Raw genomic sequence first — 18,011 nt, forward strand, 5'->3', positions numbered from 1 at the left:
ATTGCTCCCGCCTTGCTGGGCAGATCCTAAAGGGCTTCATGGAGGGGGTGGTAAATGAGATAGGACTTCAAGGACGGTACTGTTTCCCTTAGCAAGGCTGCACTCAGGGGAGAGCTGGGCAGGAGTGAGGAGATGGGGGGCAGAATGTTAGAGCAGAGGGTGTCTGCAAGGAAGGCCATGTGTGGGGGAAGGCAGTGGCAAGAAAGGAGGGTGAAGGCAGGCATGGTGGCACAGCGTTGTAAGCCACCATTTGTGACAGCGGCATCCCACATGGGTGCCAGTTCAAGTCCCGGCTATGCCACTTCCAATGCAGCTTCCTGCTAACGCGTCTTGGAGGTCGTGGATGAAGGCCCAAGTACTTGGATTCCTGCTACTTATGTGGGAGAGTTGGAATTCCTGGCTCCTGGCCTATGCCTGGCTGTTGTGGGCAGTGACCCAGTGTTTGGAAGACCAACCTTTCTCTGTCACTCTGCTTTTCAAATAAGTAAATCTTTAAAAAAAAAAAGGGGGGAGAAAAGGACAAGGAATAAAGTCACACATGCTTTACTTGAAGGGCAGTGGGTAGAAACAGGCCCAGTGAGTGGCTCCTACAATTAGATGTGAAAATAAAATAGCAGGGAGAAGCATGCAGTGAAAGCCGGCTCTGTAGCCTGCATCATCCTGTCCGCAGGGCGGTCACGTGCAGCTGTTCCCCTTTGTCCTGATACATACCTCTGTGTTTTGAAGCTGATGGATCAGCTTTGCCCGCTGCTCCAGCACCCAGCGTGTTTCCATTACCATGGACCAGTGCCCATTGTTTGTGCTCGCGTGAGCTAACTCGCCTCCCGTGGCAATGGTGCTTTGCTGTCTGCTTCTCTCCGAGTCAGAGCAGCGGTGCGTCATTGGCTCACGTTTTGTGCATCTATTTGGATTCTCCCTGCTTTCCAGCAGCCCCTCAACGCGCCTTCTATACCAGAAAAAGTGCCAGTCATTTTTTAGTTCCATTTTTTTTAATTGGGGACTTTCTTCCTGGAATTCTCTTTCTTCCTGATGCAGTCAGGACCGGCTGTTTTCTGGCTTTGCTCTAAGACTTTCAGTCTCAGTCGCCTTTATAATCCTCCTCGAGTCTCCTGTGTTAGATCCCTTTCTCTTCTCTGTTTCTTTTCATGGAACACATTTAATTTCATTGGAACACATTTTATGATAGTTTTCTAAGAAAGGTTGCTTGAGAAATAGTGTGTTTTTTTTTTTTTTAAATAATTATTATTTGAGAGGGCTCCCATCCACTGGTTCATTCCCCAGATGACCTCGACAGCCAGGTTCTGGGCCAGGCCGAAGCCAGGAACCTGGAACCCAATCTAGAACTCCCACATGGGTGGAAGGTACTCAAGTACTTGAGCCTTTGCTTGCTACCTCCGTTGGTCTGCGTTAACAGGAGTGGAGCTGCGACTCCAAACCATGCACTCCAATGGGGGATGCAGGTGGCCCAAGGTGTCATCTTAACTGCTAGGCCAAACACTTGCCTCAGTGTGCTTACTATTTTTTTTAGTGTTATCTGTCTGGAATGCTTCCTGCTGGCATAACTGATGGATATTTTGGCTGGGTATAGAATGCAAGATTTTTTTTTTTTAATTATTTATTTGAAAGGTTAGAGTTACAACAAGAAAGAAGGAGAGACAGAGACATCTTCCATCTGCTGGTCCACTCTCCAAATGGCTGCAACGGCTGGAGCTGGACTGATCCAAAGCCAGGAACCAGGAGCTTCCTCCAGATCTCCCACGTGGTTGCAAGGGTCCCAAGCACTAGGACCACCTTCCACTGCGTTCCTTGCATTAGCAGGGAGCAGGATCGAAAGTGGAGCAGCTGGGACTCAAACCAGTGCCCATATGGGATGCTGGTGTTGCAGCTGCTTTACCCGCTATATCACAGTGCCAACCCCAATGCTGTACTTTTTTTTTTTTTAAGATTTATTTGAAAGAATTACACAGAGGAGGAGAGGCAGAGGGGAGAGAGAGAAAGAGGGAGAGAGAGAAAGAGGGAGAGGGAGGGAGAAAGAAAGAAGGAGGGAGGGAGGAAGGGAAGGGGAGATGAGAGAGAAAGAGGAGAGAGAGAAAGAGGTCTTCCATCCGCTGGTTCACTCCCCAGTTGGCCACAATGGTCGGAGCTGCACTGATCTGGAGCCAGGAGCTTTTTCTGGATCTCCCATGTGGGTGCAGGGGCCCAAGGGTTTGGGCCATTTTCTACTGCTTTCCCAGGCTGTAGTTGAGAGCTGGATCAGAAGTGGACCAGCCGGGACTTGAACTGGCACTTGTATGGAATGCTGGCACTGCAGGCAGCAGCTTTACCCGCTACGCCACAGCACCGGCCCATAATGCTGTACTTCTAATTTGCGGTCACTCTTGGTATTATTTCCCCTTGAAAATTTGTAGGATCTTCTCTTTGTCCTTTGTATACTGAATATGCCTTGGTTGCTGAGTCCATGTTGTGTTGCTACAACAGAATACGAGAGGTTGGGTAATTTATACAGAAAAGAAACTAACTTCTCACAGTTCTGGAGGCTCAGATATCTAAGGGCATGGCCCTGGCATCTGGGGAGGGCCTTTGGACGGCCCCGTCCATGCTGGGAGCCTGGAGGGCAGAAGGGCAGGTGAGACTGCACTACAGTGAGAGGCACGAGGAACAAACGAGGCGTCCTTTCCTTAGAGAGCTCCCATCTGCTGCTTCACTCCCCAAAGACCCGCAACAGCTGGAGCTGGGCTGGACGGAAGTCAGGAGTCCAGAACCCGATCCCGGTCTTCCACATGGGCGGCAGGAACCTGGGTACTTGTGCTATTACTCCTGCCGCAGTAGGAAGCTGGAGTCGGGAGCTAGTGCTGGGGCTCTAATCCAGGCCCTCTGCCGTGGGATGGGGTGCAGTGCCTGCCGCCTGGGCTTGCTTTTACAACCATGTCCTCGTATGATAACCAACCCCCTTCCAGGATAGTGACGTTAATCCATTTAACCTGAGCCCTCTTGATCTAACTGCTTCCCATTAGGCCCCGCCTCCCCAAGCTGTTGCACTGGGGATAGAGGTCCACTGAGAGCATAAGTCCTGAAGCCTTATTCTGTTGTGTGCAGTGGGATTCCTCTGTACCCTCCTTGGGGGAATGGAGAACAGGATTGCTCCCATCACTCCTAGGGTTGCCTTCTCTCCTGGGGCACTGGTCGGAAAGGCTGTTGAAACAGCTTCCCTGGGGGTGATCAGGCAACCTGGCCTGTAGGTGCACGGGAGTGGGTGTTTGCTCCTCCATTTACCTTAGTGAAGCCTGCAGTGCTGTGGCCCGTTCATGATTGAGGCGCTTGGCCAGCACCAGACCCACTGAGGGAGAGGGTGGTGTCCGCTCTGCCCAGTGTCTTGGCCAGCCCTGGTTATTTTTAGATGTCCTGTGAACACTCAGGAAGGGCTTCCTGGAAGGCTGGTTCCAGGAACATAATTCAGGGGAGGAGAGGGCGGCAGTTTCCGCCTTGGGCTCAGTAGCCCTCTCAGGAGGGCAGAGCCGAGTGAGTCAGGAGGTCCCTCTTGGAAATTCCCTCTGCTGGGGATTTGAGGGTGTGGCCAGATGGGTGCCAGCTGCAGAGGTGGCCCGGGTTCCCCCACACTGGCCTCGGTCAGCTGTGGGGTCCCTCAGCAGCCAGCTGGTAGGGCCCTTGGCAATGACCTTGAGATAGGCTGGCTTTCGAGACCGTAAAGGGGGTGGTGGCTACAGGTCCCTTCCATTCATTCAGATTCATCAGGAACCCAGAACCATGCTGGAAGACTGTGACCAATTATGTAGAAGCTGAAATCCTCCCACGCTGGGCAGGGGGGGCCAGCTGCCCACTCAGCTGCCCCGTGGGTGGCCTCAGGGCAGTGTGGCTCTGGCTTCTTCCAAAGGTGTCCAAGCTGCCTGCCTGCTCTTTTTACCTCTAAGTTACTGTTTTAATCATACATACAGGGTGACAATTCCATGGGTGCATTTAATGTGATGATCAGATCAAGTTAGCATTTCTTTTCTTTCTTTTCTTTCTTTCTTACAGAGTTAGAGACAGAGAGGTCTTCCTTCCATTGGTTCACTCCCCAAATGGCTGCTACCGCCGGCACTGTGCTGATCCGAAGGCAGGAGCCAGGTGCTTCTCCTGGTCTCCCATGGGGTGCAGGGCCCAAGCACTTGGGCCATCCTCTACTGCCTTCCCAGGCCACAGCAGAGAGCTGGCCTGGAAGAGGGGCAACCGGGACAGAATCCGGCGCCCCAATCGGGACTAGAACCCAGGGTGCCAGCGCCTCAGTGAGCCATGATGCAGGCCCAAGTTAGCATTTCCATCTCCTTAAACAAATTACCTCCTTGTGGAGGCAAGGCACCAGGAACTTTGCCTGCTACAGAGACACACGCTTGCCCTGTCATGGTGAACTTGAGCATCACAGAGGACCTGTGACTCGGCAGTCACCGCTTTTGGTTTACATTTTGTTTTGATTTGAGGGAGCGAGAGCCCTGATTTGCTGGTTGACTCCCCAAATGTGTGCAATGTGGGCGCAGGGCCAGGTGGAAGCTGGGGGCCCAATCTGGGTCGGCCACGTGGGTGGCAGGGATCCAAGTCCTGGAGCCATCACTTGCCGCTCCCAGATGCACCTCAGCTGAAGGCTGGACTGGCAATGCGGCTGGACCCAGGCACCCCGATGTGGGATGATGTGGGATACAGGCGTCCTAGCCTGGGGTTTTTAATCTTGTTTCTTTCTGCTTCCCCATTCGCAGCGGAGGAGCCCTCCGAAGCACCTCAGACCCCAGAGCAGCCCTTACTGACGGAGACAACCACAGAGCCCCCGCAGCTCAGGCTGACGCCCCCGCCGCTGCCGAAGCCCAGCAGGCCCACGCCCCCCAAGGACCCTAAGCGGCGGCCGCATGTAGAGCAGCGGCCGGTCCTGCCCAAGCGGCCCTCGCAAGAGATGCTGCCCCCGCCGGCCAAGCCTGGTTGGACTGGGCTGCCCTTCCTGCCGGGCTCCACTGGCGTCATCATGGAGACTGGAGAGGCCGGGCCTCCGGGGAGGATGGGCGTGTCGGGCAGGGGTCTGCCCCATGGGGTGGACGGCCAGACCCGGCTGGCGCCCATCCCCAGTGCTGAAGGCTACGCGGGTGCCCCAGGTAATCTTCTGGGGGACATGGGCGGGAAGACACAGGGGGACAGTGGCAGGCAGCCTGGCTCTGCTGCTATGGGGTTTCTGGGGGTCCAGGGCCCAGGCTTCAGAGGGCCAAGGTTGGAGCGTTTACAAGGATGCTGCTGGCCTGAGAACCAATGTATGCCGACGCAGCAGACGTGGCACCAGGACAGCACGGTGCCTCCTACTGGTGTCTGGAAGTACAGCTGCCCCAGGCCACCAGATCGCGGACCCCTCCCCAGCAGGAAGGTGTCTGGGACACGAACTGCAAGTGGACTGGGAGCCTGCCTAGCAGCAGAGGCGGGTGCCAACAACACAAGCTTTGGGGGCTGGCATTGAGCTCCTTCCTGCACTGCGGGGTGCGGAGTGGGGCGGCCTGGGGGCTACTGAAGCCTGAGGGAGAGAAGCCTGGTTCAGTGCCTGGCTCAGGAGTGCTCCCGGGAGTGTGAAAATCGGGCTGCCGCCATCCTGGTGGCTCTGACGGTGCAGAGTAAGGTGGGAGGGGAAGGGGGTATTTGTACGCCAGGGATGAACCGGGTCTCAGTCTCCTGTAGCCCTTCTGGCAGTGCTGGGCAGGCTGGGGTCACTGTTTCACAGATGAGCAAACCGAGGCTCATGGCTCTAGCATGTGAGCACCTGATGCGGCTTGGGGCAGGTCGTGTCAACTGCTGTAGGGCAATGAGGACCTTTTGCTGCCTTTTGAATGGTGGCAGCGTCTCCTGTTAGTGCCGTCCTCGTGTTATGGATGCTTCTACTCTGTCAGGTGTTCACTGGCCGGTGCATCCATGCATGCTCTGCCCACCCAGTCAATATTGCACTCGGTCTAGTTGAAGGCAGAGCTTTTCAACAGCCAGTGCTGTTACAGGCAAATGTGTTACTGGTGTGTCTGACTCAGTTTGCAGCCTTCGCCTCCCTGGCCTGGGTCCGAGGTTCCAGGGCCCCTTCTCCTTGCACTCCCATAGCCAGTTCACCACCCTCAGGGCCACCTTCCCTGCCCAGGGATGAGCAGCCCAGTGAGGAAGCAGGCACCGGGGTGCAAACGTGCCTGTTTCTCACAAGGCAGCTGAGTGGTGCCTTTCTCCTGTGTCTGTTTAAGGACGAAGATTCATTTGAGCATATGAGGAGCAGGGAGAGAAAATGGGGGTTCAGGAAATTGAGCTATGTAAGATTGTGACATTCTATTCCTTTTGCTTTTCAGGGTACCCCAAGTCGCCTCCTGTGGCCTCCCCAGGTACGTCCACCAGGAGCCCAGGCGCAGTAGGACACTTCTCCCTGTCCTGGCTTCTGTCCCCACCCTGCATTCCCTGCCTCTTCCCTCCAGGCTGCAGCACCAGTGGGGTGCAGGGACCAGCCCTTCCTTGCCCACCATCCCTGGGACAGGCCCCTGCTGACTGCAGTGGACCAAATCCCCTAAGCGTTTGCCCTGCAGAGAGGCTGGGAGGCAGGCCCAGGACGAGGATGTTCCCACCTACTTCATCCTAGCTCCCTGGGGGCTCAGTGGGTGGGCCTCTGCCCTGTGTGGTCCCGATGAGCTTCCGGGGGGCGGGGGGGCCAGGCTTCAGTGCTCACCAGTCAGGAAGCAGCGCCCTGATGCATCCTGCCAGGCGCACGGAGTTTCTCTTCCTGACAAGAGCCTGTCCCCAGTGCCTAGATCCCTTGGCTGTCCTGACTGCTGATCTCAGACCAGGCGAACCCTTGGGCCCTAGGCTTCAGGTGGTTTCTATCGTCAGCACTTACATGCTCAGAGCTGTGGCCTGCAGGCCTGAGACGTCCAGGCTGTGACACCTGCCCGTACCCTGGAGGAAACACCCACCCGGGACGGCACAGTCACATCCTCTTTCTGCTCCAGGGGTGCCGGTGCCTTCTCTGGTGTCTTTTTCTGCTGGGCTCACCCAGAAGCCTTTCCCCAGTGATGGGGGCGTCGTCCTCTTCAACAAGGTGCTGGTGAACGACGGGGATGTTTACAACCCCAACACCGGTGAGTGCGGTCTCCCTCCTGCTTCTCCCCGGGGGCAGGTGGGCCTGCCGTTTTCCTGTGGGTTTTCTGCAGGGTTCCCAGCTCGGGGCTGCAGGCAGTCCAGCTCCAGGCACGAGTGGAGCCGCATTCTCTGGCCATGAGCTCAGCATCTTCCTTGGCTCTCACGGCCAGAACTGCCCCGCTCACTTGTTTTATGGCTGTTTGCTAACAGCACTCCCTCGCAGCTCTTCCCTAGGGATCTGACGGTCACCTTAACAGCCTCACACACACACACACACACACGAGCAGGTGAGCGACTCCTTTGGTGCTTAACGTGAACGGACTGTGTTCTCTCCAGAAGGGGCCTCATGCTCTGGAACAGCATCACTGAATGAACTTGAGCCTGTATGTAGCACTTGTGTTAGGCCCTGCCTGCAGCCCTGGGCTGTTTCTAGGGCCTTCAAGGGTTGGCCTCCTTCCTTGCAGCCCACCCCTGTTCCTGGGCTGCTGTCCCCTCCCTGGGTCCCCGGGCAGCCTGGGAAGCAGGGCTCCTGCTGGGTCTGGGTTGATGGGGCAGAGCTCCTGAGGCAGCTGTGGTGACGTGGTTCCCAGCCAGTTCCTGTGACATCGCAGACACTGTGTTGGCTCATGCCAATGCTCCCCTGCCAGGGCGGCTTCCTGCTTTGTAGGACTAGCCTTTACCTTCATGCTCACCCTGCCTGAGCACGGCCTGGCTAAATCCCACCTGTGCTTAGGGTAGGTGGAGAGCGCGACAGTCACCTGCAGAGCCTGGACAAGCAGGACTCAGGGTGCCGCACACCCTAGGAGCAGAGCGCAGTGACCCCTGGCTCCAAGGCGCTCAGGGAGAAGAGGTGCTTGTGGTCATCTCAATCGTGACTTCCTGGCCCTGACTGGTGGCGGGCCCTCTGCTCAGAGCTGCCATGGCCCTTGGGGTCCAGGTCACCCTCCCGTGCGTCACTCGGCTGGGGACTGGCTGTACACTACACTCAGTTCAGGTAACCCTGGTGAGCAAGGATGGTGAGCTCTGTTTCTGTCATGCCCAGAAAGACAGCCACATGGAATAGGTCCTCAGTTGAGTGAGGCTTCACTGCAGTGAGGCTGAGAGACAACTCCTGGTTTACTCCCCAGATGTCTGCAAAAGCTGGGAGAAAACTCAATCTAGGTCTCACGTGGGTGGCAGGAACCCAACCAATTGGGCCTTCATCATTGCCTCCCAGGGTCTGCATCAGCAAGAAGCTGGAGTCAGATGGAGCCAGAAACTGAGTCCAAGTACTCTGATGTATGACTGGAGCATGTTAACCAGCCTTGTAACCACTTGGCTAAGCACTTGTCCTTAAAATCATCTTTTAAACCCTCTCCCAGAGATAACTGTAGGGCTAAAGACTTAAATAGCATAGTACGTTCTTTCAGAAAACAGGACCACATGCTTTCCAGCTCAAGAGACTGACAACACCCTGATACCAAAACCTAATCATCAGAAGAATGAACTTATGGGAGAAAAAAATCCCTAAATATGCAGCAAATCAATTCAGGAAAAACATAAGTGAATCGTTCGCTTTTCCTTCTCTTTTGTGCACCTGCTCTGCAGCTGAAATTTGAGCACACGACCATCTTTTCATTTCTAATGCAGGACACCCTTAAGCATTTCTTGATGAATTCCTTCAGGCTTTGCTTGTCATAGAAAAGTCTTCGTCCTTAATTTCTGAAGGCTCCCTCTGCTGCGTATACAGAATTCTTGGCTGGCAGGGGTCTGTGTGGGTGTTGTTTTCCCCAGGACTTTGAATATCTCGTCCCATTTCCTCCTGGCTGTAAGGTTTCAGCTGAGATGTCTGTAGCTAATCTAATGGAGATTGTCTTATAAGGGACTCTTGTTTTGAGATTTCTGTCTTGTATTTCGGACTCTTTAATATGCCTCAGAGGTGATCTTTTTGAATTTTTTAGGAATCCTTTGAGCTTTTTGGACCTGAATGTCCATGTCTTTTCCAAGACTTGGAAAGTTTTCATCAGTTACTTCATTGACTAAGATTTCTTTTTCTTTTTTTTTTTGGACAGAGTTAGTGAGAGAGACAGAGAGAAAGGTCTTCCTTTTCCGTTGGTTCACCCCCCAAATGGCCGCTAAGGCCGGCACGCTGCGCCGATCTGAAGCCAGGAGCCAGGTGCTTCTTCCTGGTCTCTCATGGGGTGCAGGGCCCAAGCACTTGGGCCATCCTCCACTGCACTACCAGGCCACAGCAGAGAGCTGGACTGGAAGAGGAGCAACCGGGACTAGAACCCGGTGTGCCGGCGCCGCAGGCGGAGGATTAGCGTAGGGAGCTGCGACGCCGGCGCAAATGGCACCTTAACTGCTGTGCCAGATGCCCTCCCCTCAGCTTTATTTTTAATTTCATTTACTGAGTTCTCTAGTTCCAAAACTGATTGGTTCACTATTTGAATTTTTCATTAATATAAGGGATTGTTTTCCTCTTACTATTCTCTAGTATCTCATTAGGTTTCTTTACAGTTTTTTCTGGATTCTTTGTCAGGTAATTTGTTGACTATCATTTATGGTCTTTGCTAAAGTTACTGTGTTCTTTTTATATGCTTCTTGTGCATCCAGTGAATCAGTTGGTTCTACCAAGTTTATAGAGTGACTTCCATAGTAAAAGACTTTGATGGTGATACGTCCCAGGGTGTTGGTTGGACACGCTGTGTCTAACATCCAGGTGGGTGCTTTAGTGGATTTGGGGTAGCCTCTTCGGCTGCAATCCTCTGTTAGTGTCTCCGTGTAGGTTGGGTTGCTGGGGTTGTAGCACCAGCTAGGATGCAACTCCCCCAGGGCAATTTGCTAGGGGCCTTGTTCACAGTGCCCATCAGTTCCTGTGGATTGTGTGAGGGTGGGGCTGTCTCTGTGGACTCAGGTAGGTGTGGTACAGTGTGCTTAGGAGCAGGATGGGGGCCAGGCTGTGCCCATGTGTCCAAATAAGTCATCTCTTGGGGTCCAGGGGAGTCTGGTTATTGGGAGCTGCAAATACAGCTGCTGCATAGGGCCCCGTGAGGGGTGGGTCTGAAGCTGGCTCTCTGAGGCAAGAGGGTGTAGGACCTGCAAGGGTCCCCTGCTCCCCAGGAGTAAATGCCTCAGCTGTCTATGGCAGGACTGGGGACAGCAAGGGCCTCTTGTTACCCACTCACTACCAAGCAAGTCCCTTCTGGTGCACGGCTGAACTTGAAATGAGGTAGCGAACGCCAAGTGTGTAGCTCTCTTCTTCCTAGGGCCACCATGTATCTGTAATGCCTCTGTTGCTCCGGGTGGATGCCAGAGATGTTTCTCTGCTGTTGCTTGGAGTTGGGGGAAGGGTGACGTGGGCACCTCTCCTCTCCCCTCTCCAGCACATCATCACTACACTACACTCAGGCATTATGGTCTCGCACCTGGCTTCCCAGCTCTTGTCAAGGTAGACAGGTTCGTGAAGAGCTGCTGTTAAACTGGTGTCTCTGGAGACGATTGGTGGAGGATGTTCGAGCAGAAGTCGGGGAGTCTTGCAGGAGGAATGGGTCAGTGGGAGCTGCCGTGGGCTCCTGCGGCCTCACCCTGGCTGCGGCGTCCAGCAGTCTGCCCTCTCCTCTGCCAGCCGTCCCTCTACAGGGATGTGAGCCCAACAATCCCGGGCTGGGCACCAGGGCAGTCCCGGGCAAGCTGAGATGTTGCTTCCCCACAGCCCCCACACCCAGGCTAACTTAAACCCTCTGTGCCCTGACTGTACCAGATAAACACCAGTGCCTTTCTCCTCCCAGGGATCTTCACGGCTCCATACGATGGGCGCTACCTGATCACCGCCACCCTCACTCCCGAGAGGGATGCCTACGTGGAAGCAGTCCTGTCGGTGTCCAATGCCAGTGTGGCCCAGCTGCACACAGCTGGGTACAAGAGGGAGTTCCTGGAGTACCACCGGCCCCCAGGGGCCCTGCACACCTGTGGGGGCCCAGGGGCCTTCCACCTCATCGTGCACCTGAAGGCAGGAGATGGGGTCAATGTTGTGGTGACCGGGGGCAGGTTAGCCCACACGGACTTTGATGAAATGTATTCCACATTCAGTGGGGTTTTCTTATATCCTTTCCTTTCCCCCCTTTAGGGTGGCTGGGGACAGATAAGGGGAAAGTAGTTGTAAAAACTCTGAAGCCTTAATATATTCTGTTTATGTATGTAACTGGAGCACTGGTCTAGATCTTTCTATGTCCCACTGTCTGCCCCCAAGATAAAGGCTTTACCTCACTGTCAAGGTCACCAGCCCTTCCAGGTTCCAGGCATGCAGTGAGGAGCAAACTCACGGCGAATGTGGCGCTGATTTTTCTGTCACTGTAACTGCACAACTGGAAGGCCTGGAAACGTCCCTGTGCTGGAAGCCGGTTCCTCCCCTTGTGTCTTTGAGGCCTCCATCTCATTCCGAGGGTTCCTGGGCTGAACCCACACGGTGCTAACCACTGAGGCTCACGCTGCTCCCTGTAGAGCCAAGCCATAGGATCGTGTCCTGCTGATGAAGAGCTGCTGCATGGAGGCTGGTCGCCTGTGTCTGTTCTTCGCTGGAGCATCACACCATAGCCAGCTGTCTGTCTGTATTCACACTGTGCACAGGAGAGAAGTGTAAACACTGAAATGCTGAAGTGGTCTGAGCCACCACCCAGAGACCTAGTGTTTCCACGTGGGGCTCTTCCATGCGTGAGTCACCATCGCTGCCGGGGACTTATCCCTGCTCACCTGGGCCTTGGTCCAGCTACAAAGGGGGATGCACTTGAGACTGTTTATGAAGCTTAATGGGCTCCTTAAATGACATGTACAACTTAAGTGCAATGACAGGGAGTGCCAATAAAGATGTAAAACCTCTTCAAGTTACTTATGTCTCGTACGTTATGGAGTGGGAGTGAAAAAACAAACTGTAGAAAGGTAACTTTTAAAAAATGGCAGTACAAAGTGATCTTGCATTAACTAATCATCAGTCGTTTAACAGTTACCCATCAGTACCCAAGCTGGATGCTTGGGTTTTGCTTTTGGCTTGAAAAGATGGACCAGATGTGCTTGGAGGTCAGGGCCCCTGTGTGATCTGGCACAGGATGGCTCCTCCAGGGGATGCTGGAAACTTGCATGTAATCGGCAGCTGCCAGGCTAATGAGCAGATCCTCATCGCTCCACTGCACAGCGTGTTGGCAGACACAACTTTATGAATTCTCAGGTTTCTAAGCAACAACAGGCCCAACATAAAGCTGCTCACACACGGAACACTGAGATCATGTGGGAGGCAGGATCTCCCCAGAGCCAGCATGTGCTTGTTCTGAGGGAGTGGGGGGCCAGGCACAATGATCTTTCACCAACAGCCCCAGAAACTTCCAGGCACAGGAGATCCTCGGCTCAGGGCAGTTTTTGCTACTCAGTTTTGGGAAACCTGGTCAGTTAAGTACCCCCCGGGGCCCCTGGACAAGGTTTGGATGGCAGAAACAAAAGCTCTGATTTCCTTGGCCTGTATTGAGCCATGGGAAGATGCTCTAATGCTACAAAATGCAGACTTTCAAGGTCTGTTTGCAAATGAAAGTCACCACGCCCATCAGAGTTCTTATCTGTCCACCCCAGCTGTGGAAGAGGGAGCAGGAACTACAGGTCTGCGGTTTTACTCAGTTAAAATTTGGATCCCTCTCTTCAGGAGGGGGCAGAGGGGGGCGGGGATAACAGCCTCCTCACCCCTCGTTTCTGCAGCTGGGGAGGTGTCAGTACCCCTGGCTGTCCTAGAAATGACTCATGGAAAAAACCCAACACAGTGGAGGTTTTTAGGAAACCCAGCTGGCAAGTGCACATGGTTTCACTCTCCTCTCCATGGACTACTCTCTCGTTAAAGAGATTACTCAGCCCAAAGGGGACACATGGTCAATGGCTGAACAGGCAGGGGCCAGAGCAGGTAGAGAAATGTTCTCCCCTTTTACTACTCTATCATAGACGGCTCTCCAGAGCATGAAGTACGACCTGGTCCTTTTCTCTCAGTGAATCCTCATTTATTGACAAAAGTTAAGTTTGGCTCTATGTATCCAAGGCAGGCAAAACAGAACAAGCCTGATTTACAGCAGGATCCTGTATTTACTCCAAAATAAATGAGGATGAAAGATGGTCCTGGCCCATTTAGGAGACACAGCTTTAGCAAGGCAAGACCTTTCGGTATAGACAGAAAACAGACAGCTGAGCTCAAGGGCTGGGAGTGGGAAGGTGGGCTCTGAGGCAGCCCCTATGAGAAGCCATCATACCGGGACTGGGATAGTGGCCCAGTGGGTTGGGCTGCTGACTGCAATGGTGGCATCACATATGGGTGCTGGTTCAAGTCCCAGCTGCTCCATTCCTAATCCGGCTCCCTGCTAATGTGCCTGGGAAAGCAGCAGAGGATGGCCCAAGTGTTTGGGCCCCTGCACCCATGTGGGAAACCCAGAAGGAGCTCCTGGTTTTGGCCTGGCCTATGCAGTCATCTGGGGAGTGAACCACTGGATGGAAGATCTGTCCTTCTAACACCGCCTTTCAAATACATAAATCTAAAGAGTTTGTGTTGACCTGATGATCCTGACGGCTCTCAGAGCCACTTCTTTATAATCAAACTTCTGGTCTGAGTGCTTCCATTCTATTGCCAAAATGCACTCCAAAGACCGATGGTTCCCATCACCCGGCCATCATGTCATGATGGAACAGCATGAAATGTAAAAGTTCATTCTCAAGGAGGGACTCTGACTCAACAAAAGCTGCTCTGGTAAAGGCCCAGTGATCTGAGATGACACAGATCCTCATTTAAATAATAGATGTGGTTTGTGAGCAAAGATCACTCGATGAAAACATCGAGGCTGCTAAATGGTAGGGGTTAATGAAAGGTGGGGTGCCAAGGGGCAAGAGGGCAACCCAGTCTGAATTCCAGCCAGACTACAACAAATTACATATGCATGACTGAGTCACTTCCTGGCAGAATGTACAAAGCCAGAGAGGGTAGTTCCTGTGGGTACAGCCTTACTTCTGCAGTAAGGTTTGTGTGTGTGTGTGTGTGTGTGTGTGTGTTTTTTTTTTTTTTTTTTTTTTTTTTGACAGAGTGGACAGTGAGAGATAGAGAGGAAGGTCTTCCTTTTGCCGTTGGTTCACCCTCCAATGGCCGCCGCGGCTGGCACATCATGCTGATCCGAAGCCAGAAGCCAGGTGCTTCTGCTGGTCTCCCATGGGGTGCAGGGCCCAAGCACTTGGGCCATCCTCCACTGCACTCCCGGGCCATAGCAGAGAGCTGGCCTGGAAGAGGGGCAACTGGGACAGAATCCAGCGCCCCGACCGGGACTAGAACCCGGTATGCAGGCGCCGCAAGGCGGAGGATTAGCCTATTGAGCCCTGGCGCCGGCCCTGCAGTAAGGTTTTAAAAATAAGCACCAAAAATAAGTCTTCCGTTTAGACAAATTTCAGCATCAGCAAAGATCAAAATGCTAATTTATGGAAATTATCTATTTCTGGCAAGAGTACAAAGATGGCTTAAATGTCCCCAGAAGGAAAGAGTCAAATGCATTGTTTAATTTTTTTATTGTTGTAACATTTTGTTTTGAACATCAAACACTGCATCAAAATATGAGCCATTCATTTTAAGACAATTGTCTTTACCATAACTAAGAGTACTGTACTGATGTTTACAATTAATTTTTGACAACTTAAAAGTTATTAGTGGCATTGCTGTCTAATAATCAAATACTTTATCAGAGGCTGAACATAATTATTAAATTAAAAGAGCAAAGTTCCCCCCTCCCTCTTTCTTACCTTCAAAGCAAACCGAAAAAGCAGTTCTCACCTGGAAGAGCACTCATTTTAACTAATACCTAACCAGTTTTATTAAACCCGGAATGCTCTATTTAAAAAAAAAAAAAAAAAAAAGGCGGGGGAAACAAAGCTTTGCAGAATGAATACGATGACACTTGTAAAACTCCCTGGAAGAATCTGTTTTCGCCAACTTGCAAAAAGAAGAGGAGCTTCCTTTTTTCTAACCGTTTCTTCTTGAAAAGGTCTTGCCTGCACACCTTCAAGAGCAAACAGCGGCAGGGCTGTGTGCACAGGCCCGGTGGCCAGGTGGGCTGCTGAGGGGCAGACATGCTTTCCAGTCACCGTGTCAGCTTGCTTCCTCAGCTGTTCTACCGATGACTTTAGGACGTCTCATTAGTTTTTCCCTTTTCCAACTGAAAATTATGAAATGTTTTTAAGCACAGCAAAACAGTCCTTGAATAAGGGTTCAGTTTGCCTGCTCCAGGTCTGTCAAGCCCACCACACACCAGTACACGCCTCAACACAAGGGACATGAAAGCAAATACTAACACCAGACTGAACTGGAAAGGGGTAAAGGGGTTCTGTCACCGATGGAGCGGCCGACTGACTGACTCAGCAGAGCCCCATCTGCCTGCAACCTCACCCACCGAGGCCAGCCTAGGGTGATGCTTCAATTCACCATTCTCAGGTTTGTGTACAAACACACTCGAGAGCATCTCTCTTTCACAGAAAGAACAATGTCATTTGTACCAAATGGCAATGGATTTTCAGCACAAACTAATACGTTCATAACACTACAGCAAAAGTAATCATCTACTTTCAGCAACAGGGACTCCTTTAAACAAGGAAAGAGACTCACATTAATTAGCCTATGTACCCACTGGATCAATCTGCAGCAACAAAGTCTAGTGCTAATAGACACTGGGTCAGAGGGACCAGATGTCCTCAACCTTGCCCCAGAGATCCAGGCCCTAGGGTGCACCCTCTGAGAAAGCCCCTGTGTCCAAAGAGAAGAGCTTGTCAAGAAAAAGAAACAAACCAGTCAACTACTCTAAAGGATAACTGAAAAGAACTAAGAAAGATGTGAATTAAGCTTTTGCGTACCACATATATACAAATTCCCACTGAACTGGGGAGAAGCACACGCAGCTCCCGCTCTTCCTGTAAATCAAGGGTGGCTGAGGGGACACACTGACGGTGCCTATGACATCGAGGAACTAACTGCATGGCTGCTCTACTGCAACTGTACTTCACTAACTGGGCAGAATGTCACTGAACATAACCTAACTTCCCTAACCTTGTTTTGTAAGAAATAAACTCACTGAACTACTAGTCCTTGGCAACTACGTAAGGGGGAATATTTGCCCTGGAGAAACCTTGTGCAACCTCTCTGTGAACATTCTGCCACTGAGAACCAGGTTCAACATTGTCTCTGCATCCAACAGCACTGGGACACTGGCTGCCATCAGCCAGGATTCTAAACTCTCCAATCTGGAAAAATAACTACCCCTTTACTCAAACTTCAGATCAGTATTATTTTGGATGAGGCAAACTGAAACAAAAAGATGTCTCCAACACAACAGCAGAGGCAGGAAAATCTGGAAAGAAAACCCTTCCAGGATGACGTCTGTGTCTCCACCTCCTGCACATACCCAGTGAGGACTAAGACACGGGGCTGTGGCTGGTTCCCTGAAAGTCTGCTAATGGTGCTCTTGCTGTTAACACCGCAGACACTGTCAGCACCCAGAAACACTCAGGAGGACTTTCAGTACACGCCCTTCCCCGCTGACGTGAGCTTCTCACAAGTCAGTAAATGAAACGGTGATGTACATTTCAGTGACAATGCATGGGTACCCTTCAAGCCCCCGTGAAATCTCATAGGGCAGCCTCTGTGTGGCAGAGCACAGGAGTCCCTGGCTAATGGAAGAGGCAGAATGGTGGGCTCAGGACACTGCAGAGGGCAGATCGCTCCACAGGCAACTCCAAAAACGCACTTACACGCTTTCCACCAGCTTTCTATGGGGTTGTAATTATAAGTGCCAGAGCCAATCCCTGCTGGCCAGTGACCTTTACACAAGCTCCTCTGTGCTTCCCTAACAAATCGGAAGCACCAAATTCCGGGCATCCTGTTCCCAAAGCAAGACACCCAAAGGCCCACCTAAGCCAGGCAACAGGTAGAGACAGAAAAAAGGTCTACTCCCAAGGGCAAACACAAGTGCACACCTGCGTCTGAGGCTTCCTTGAAAACAACTGTTATGGTTTTTGTTTGTTTGCTTTAAAACCCAACTTCCTGCTATTAGTACTTTTATTACAGATATCAAATATAGACCTACAAGATCTGTTCTTCTGGCTATGTCTAAGAAATAACTTAAAGGCGTCTCAGCATGGAGTAGTCACAGATGAAAAAATGACGACAGGAGGGGATATTCTCCCCTGGAGGCCCCCCCAGCTTGGCACACCTGAGCACCGTTGTTTCAGTGTGCAGCAAAGGAAGGGCCTGGAGAGGAGCTGTGTGCAGTTTCAGCCAGTATCACAAACTGGACTTGGGGCAGTTCAGTGGACCCTGACCCTCTGGAAAAAGCCCTGGTTACCGAGATAAACAATCCCAACTGCCCAGTGGAAATGATAATACTTTACTTCGTATAATGTTTTGGTCCACTCCTTTTTAGCTTTTTTCGTTTCATATTATACAACTGAAGGAGCAGCCAGCACATAACTTGGCAAAAAGCACGTGTGAGGGCCTGCGTGTGATGGACCGTAGGCCTCTAACCCAAGTCAAACCCTTCGCTCCTGCTTCCAGGTGCTGAGCAGTGGCCTGGGAAGGCGAAGGAGGTCAGCAGCGCCAGCTCCAGGAATCCTGTCCCTGCTTGGGTGAGCAGGTGTCTGGCCACCTTCCTTTGCCGTGGGGCGAGTAACTGCAGCCCCTTCACTACCAGAGATGCTGCCTCAGGCCAGGTCATCCAGGTCCACCTCAGGGATGGGGTCTCGCCAGTAGCAGAAGGAGCTGAACTCTGGGCACGGAAAGGCAGAATTCTGTTCCTTATCGAGGAGTGGGAACACATGCTCCACAAGTTCACTCAGCCTGTGATATCTAGGAG

The 18,011-nt window shown here is 52.3% G+C and overlaps 2 protein-coding genes across 6 annotated transcripts in view; one reads left to right on the forward strand and one right to left on the reverse strand.

Annotated features, from left to right (window-relative positions):
* Positions 1-11,994, forward strand: part of EMILIN2 (elastin microfibril interfacer 2) — a 64,773-nt gene extending 52,779 nt beyond the window's left edge. For all 3 annotated transcript variants that reach the window (XM_089305873.1, XM_002713587.6, XM_089305874.1), the window contains 4 exons: positions 4,749-5,135; positions 6,348-6,380; positions 6,999-7,127; positions 10,899-11,994. In XM_089305873.1, the coding sequence (XP_089161999.1) occupies positions 4,749-5,135; positions 6,348-6,380; positions 6,999-7,127; positions 10,899-11,236 (887 nt within the window). In that variant the 3' untranslated portion in view covers positions 11,237-11,994. The remainder of the gene's footprint in view (positions 1-4,748; positions 5,136-6,347; positions 6,381-6,998; positions 7,128-10,898) is intronic.
* A 2,671-nt stretch (positions 11,995-14,665) lies between these two features.
* LPIN2 (lipin 2) overlaps positions 14,666-18,011 on the reverse strand; it is a 101,971-nt gene continuing 98,625 nt past the window's right edge. For all 3 annotated transcript variants that reach the window (XM_051851363.3, XM_070050416.2, XM_002713608.6), the window contains exon 20: positions 14,666-18,004. In XM_051851363.3, the coding sequence (XP_051707323.1) occupies positions 17,860-18,004 (145 nt within the window). In that variant the 3' untranslated portion in view covers positions 14,666-17,859. The remainder of the gene's footprint in view (positions 18,005-18,011) is intronic.

Source organism: Oryctolagus cuniculus, chromosome 10 (genome assembly GCF_051225735.1).
Source record: "Oryctolagus cuniculus isolate XC-2025 breed Fujian yellow rabbit chromosome 10, ASM5122573v1, whole genome shotgun sequence".
NCBI lineage: Eukaryota > Metazoa > Chordata > Mammalia > Lagomorpha > Leporidae > Oryctolagus > Oryctolagus cuniculus.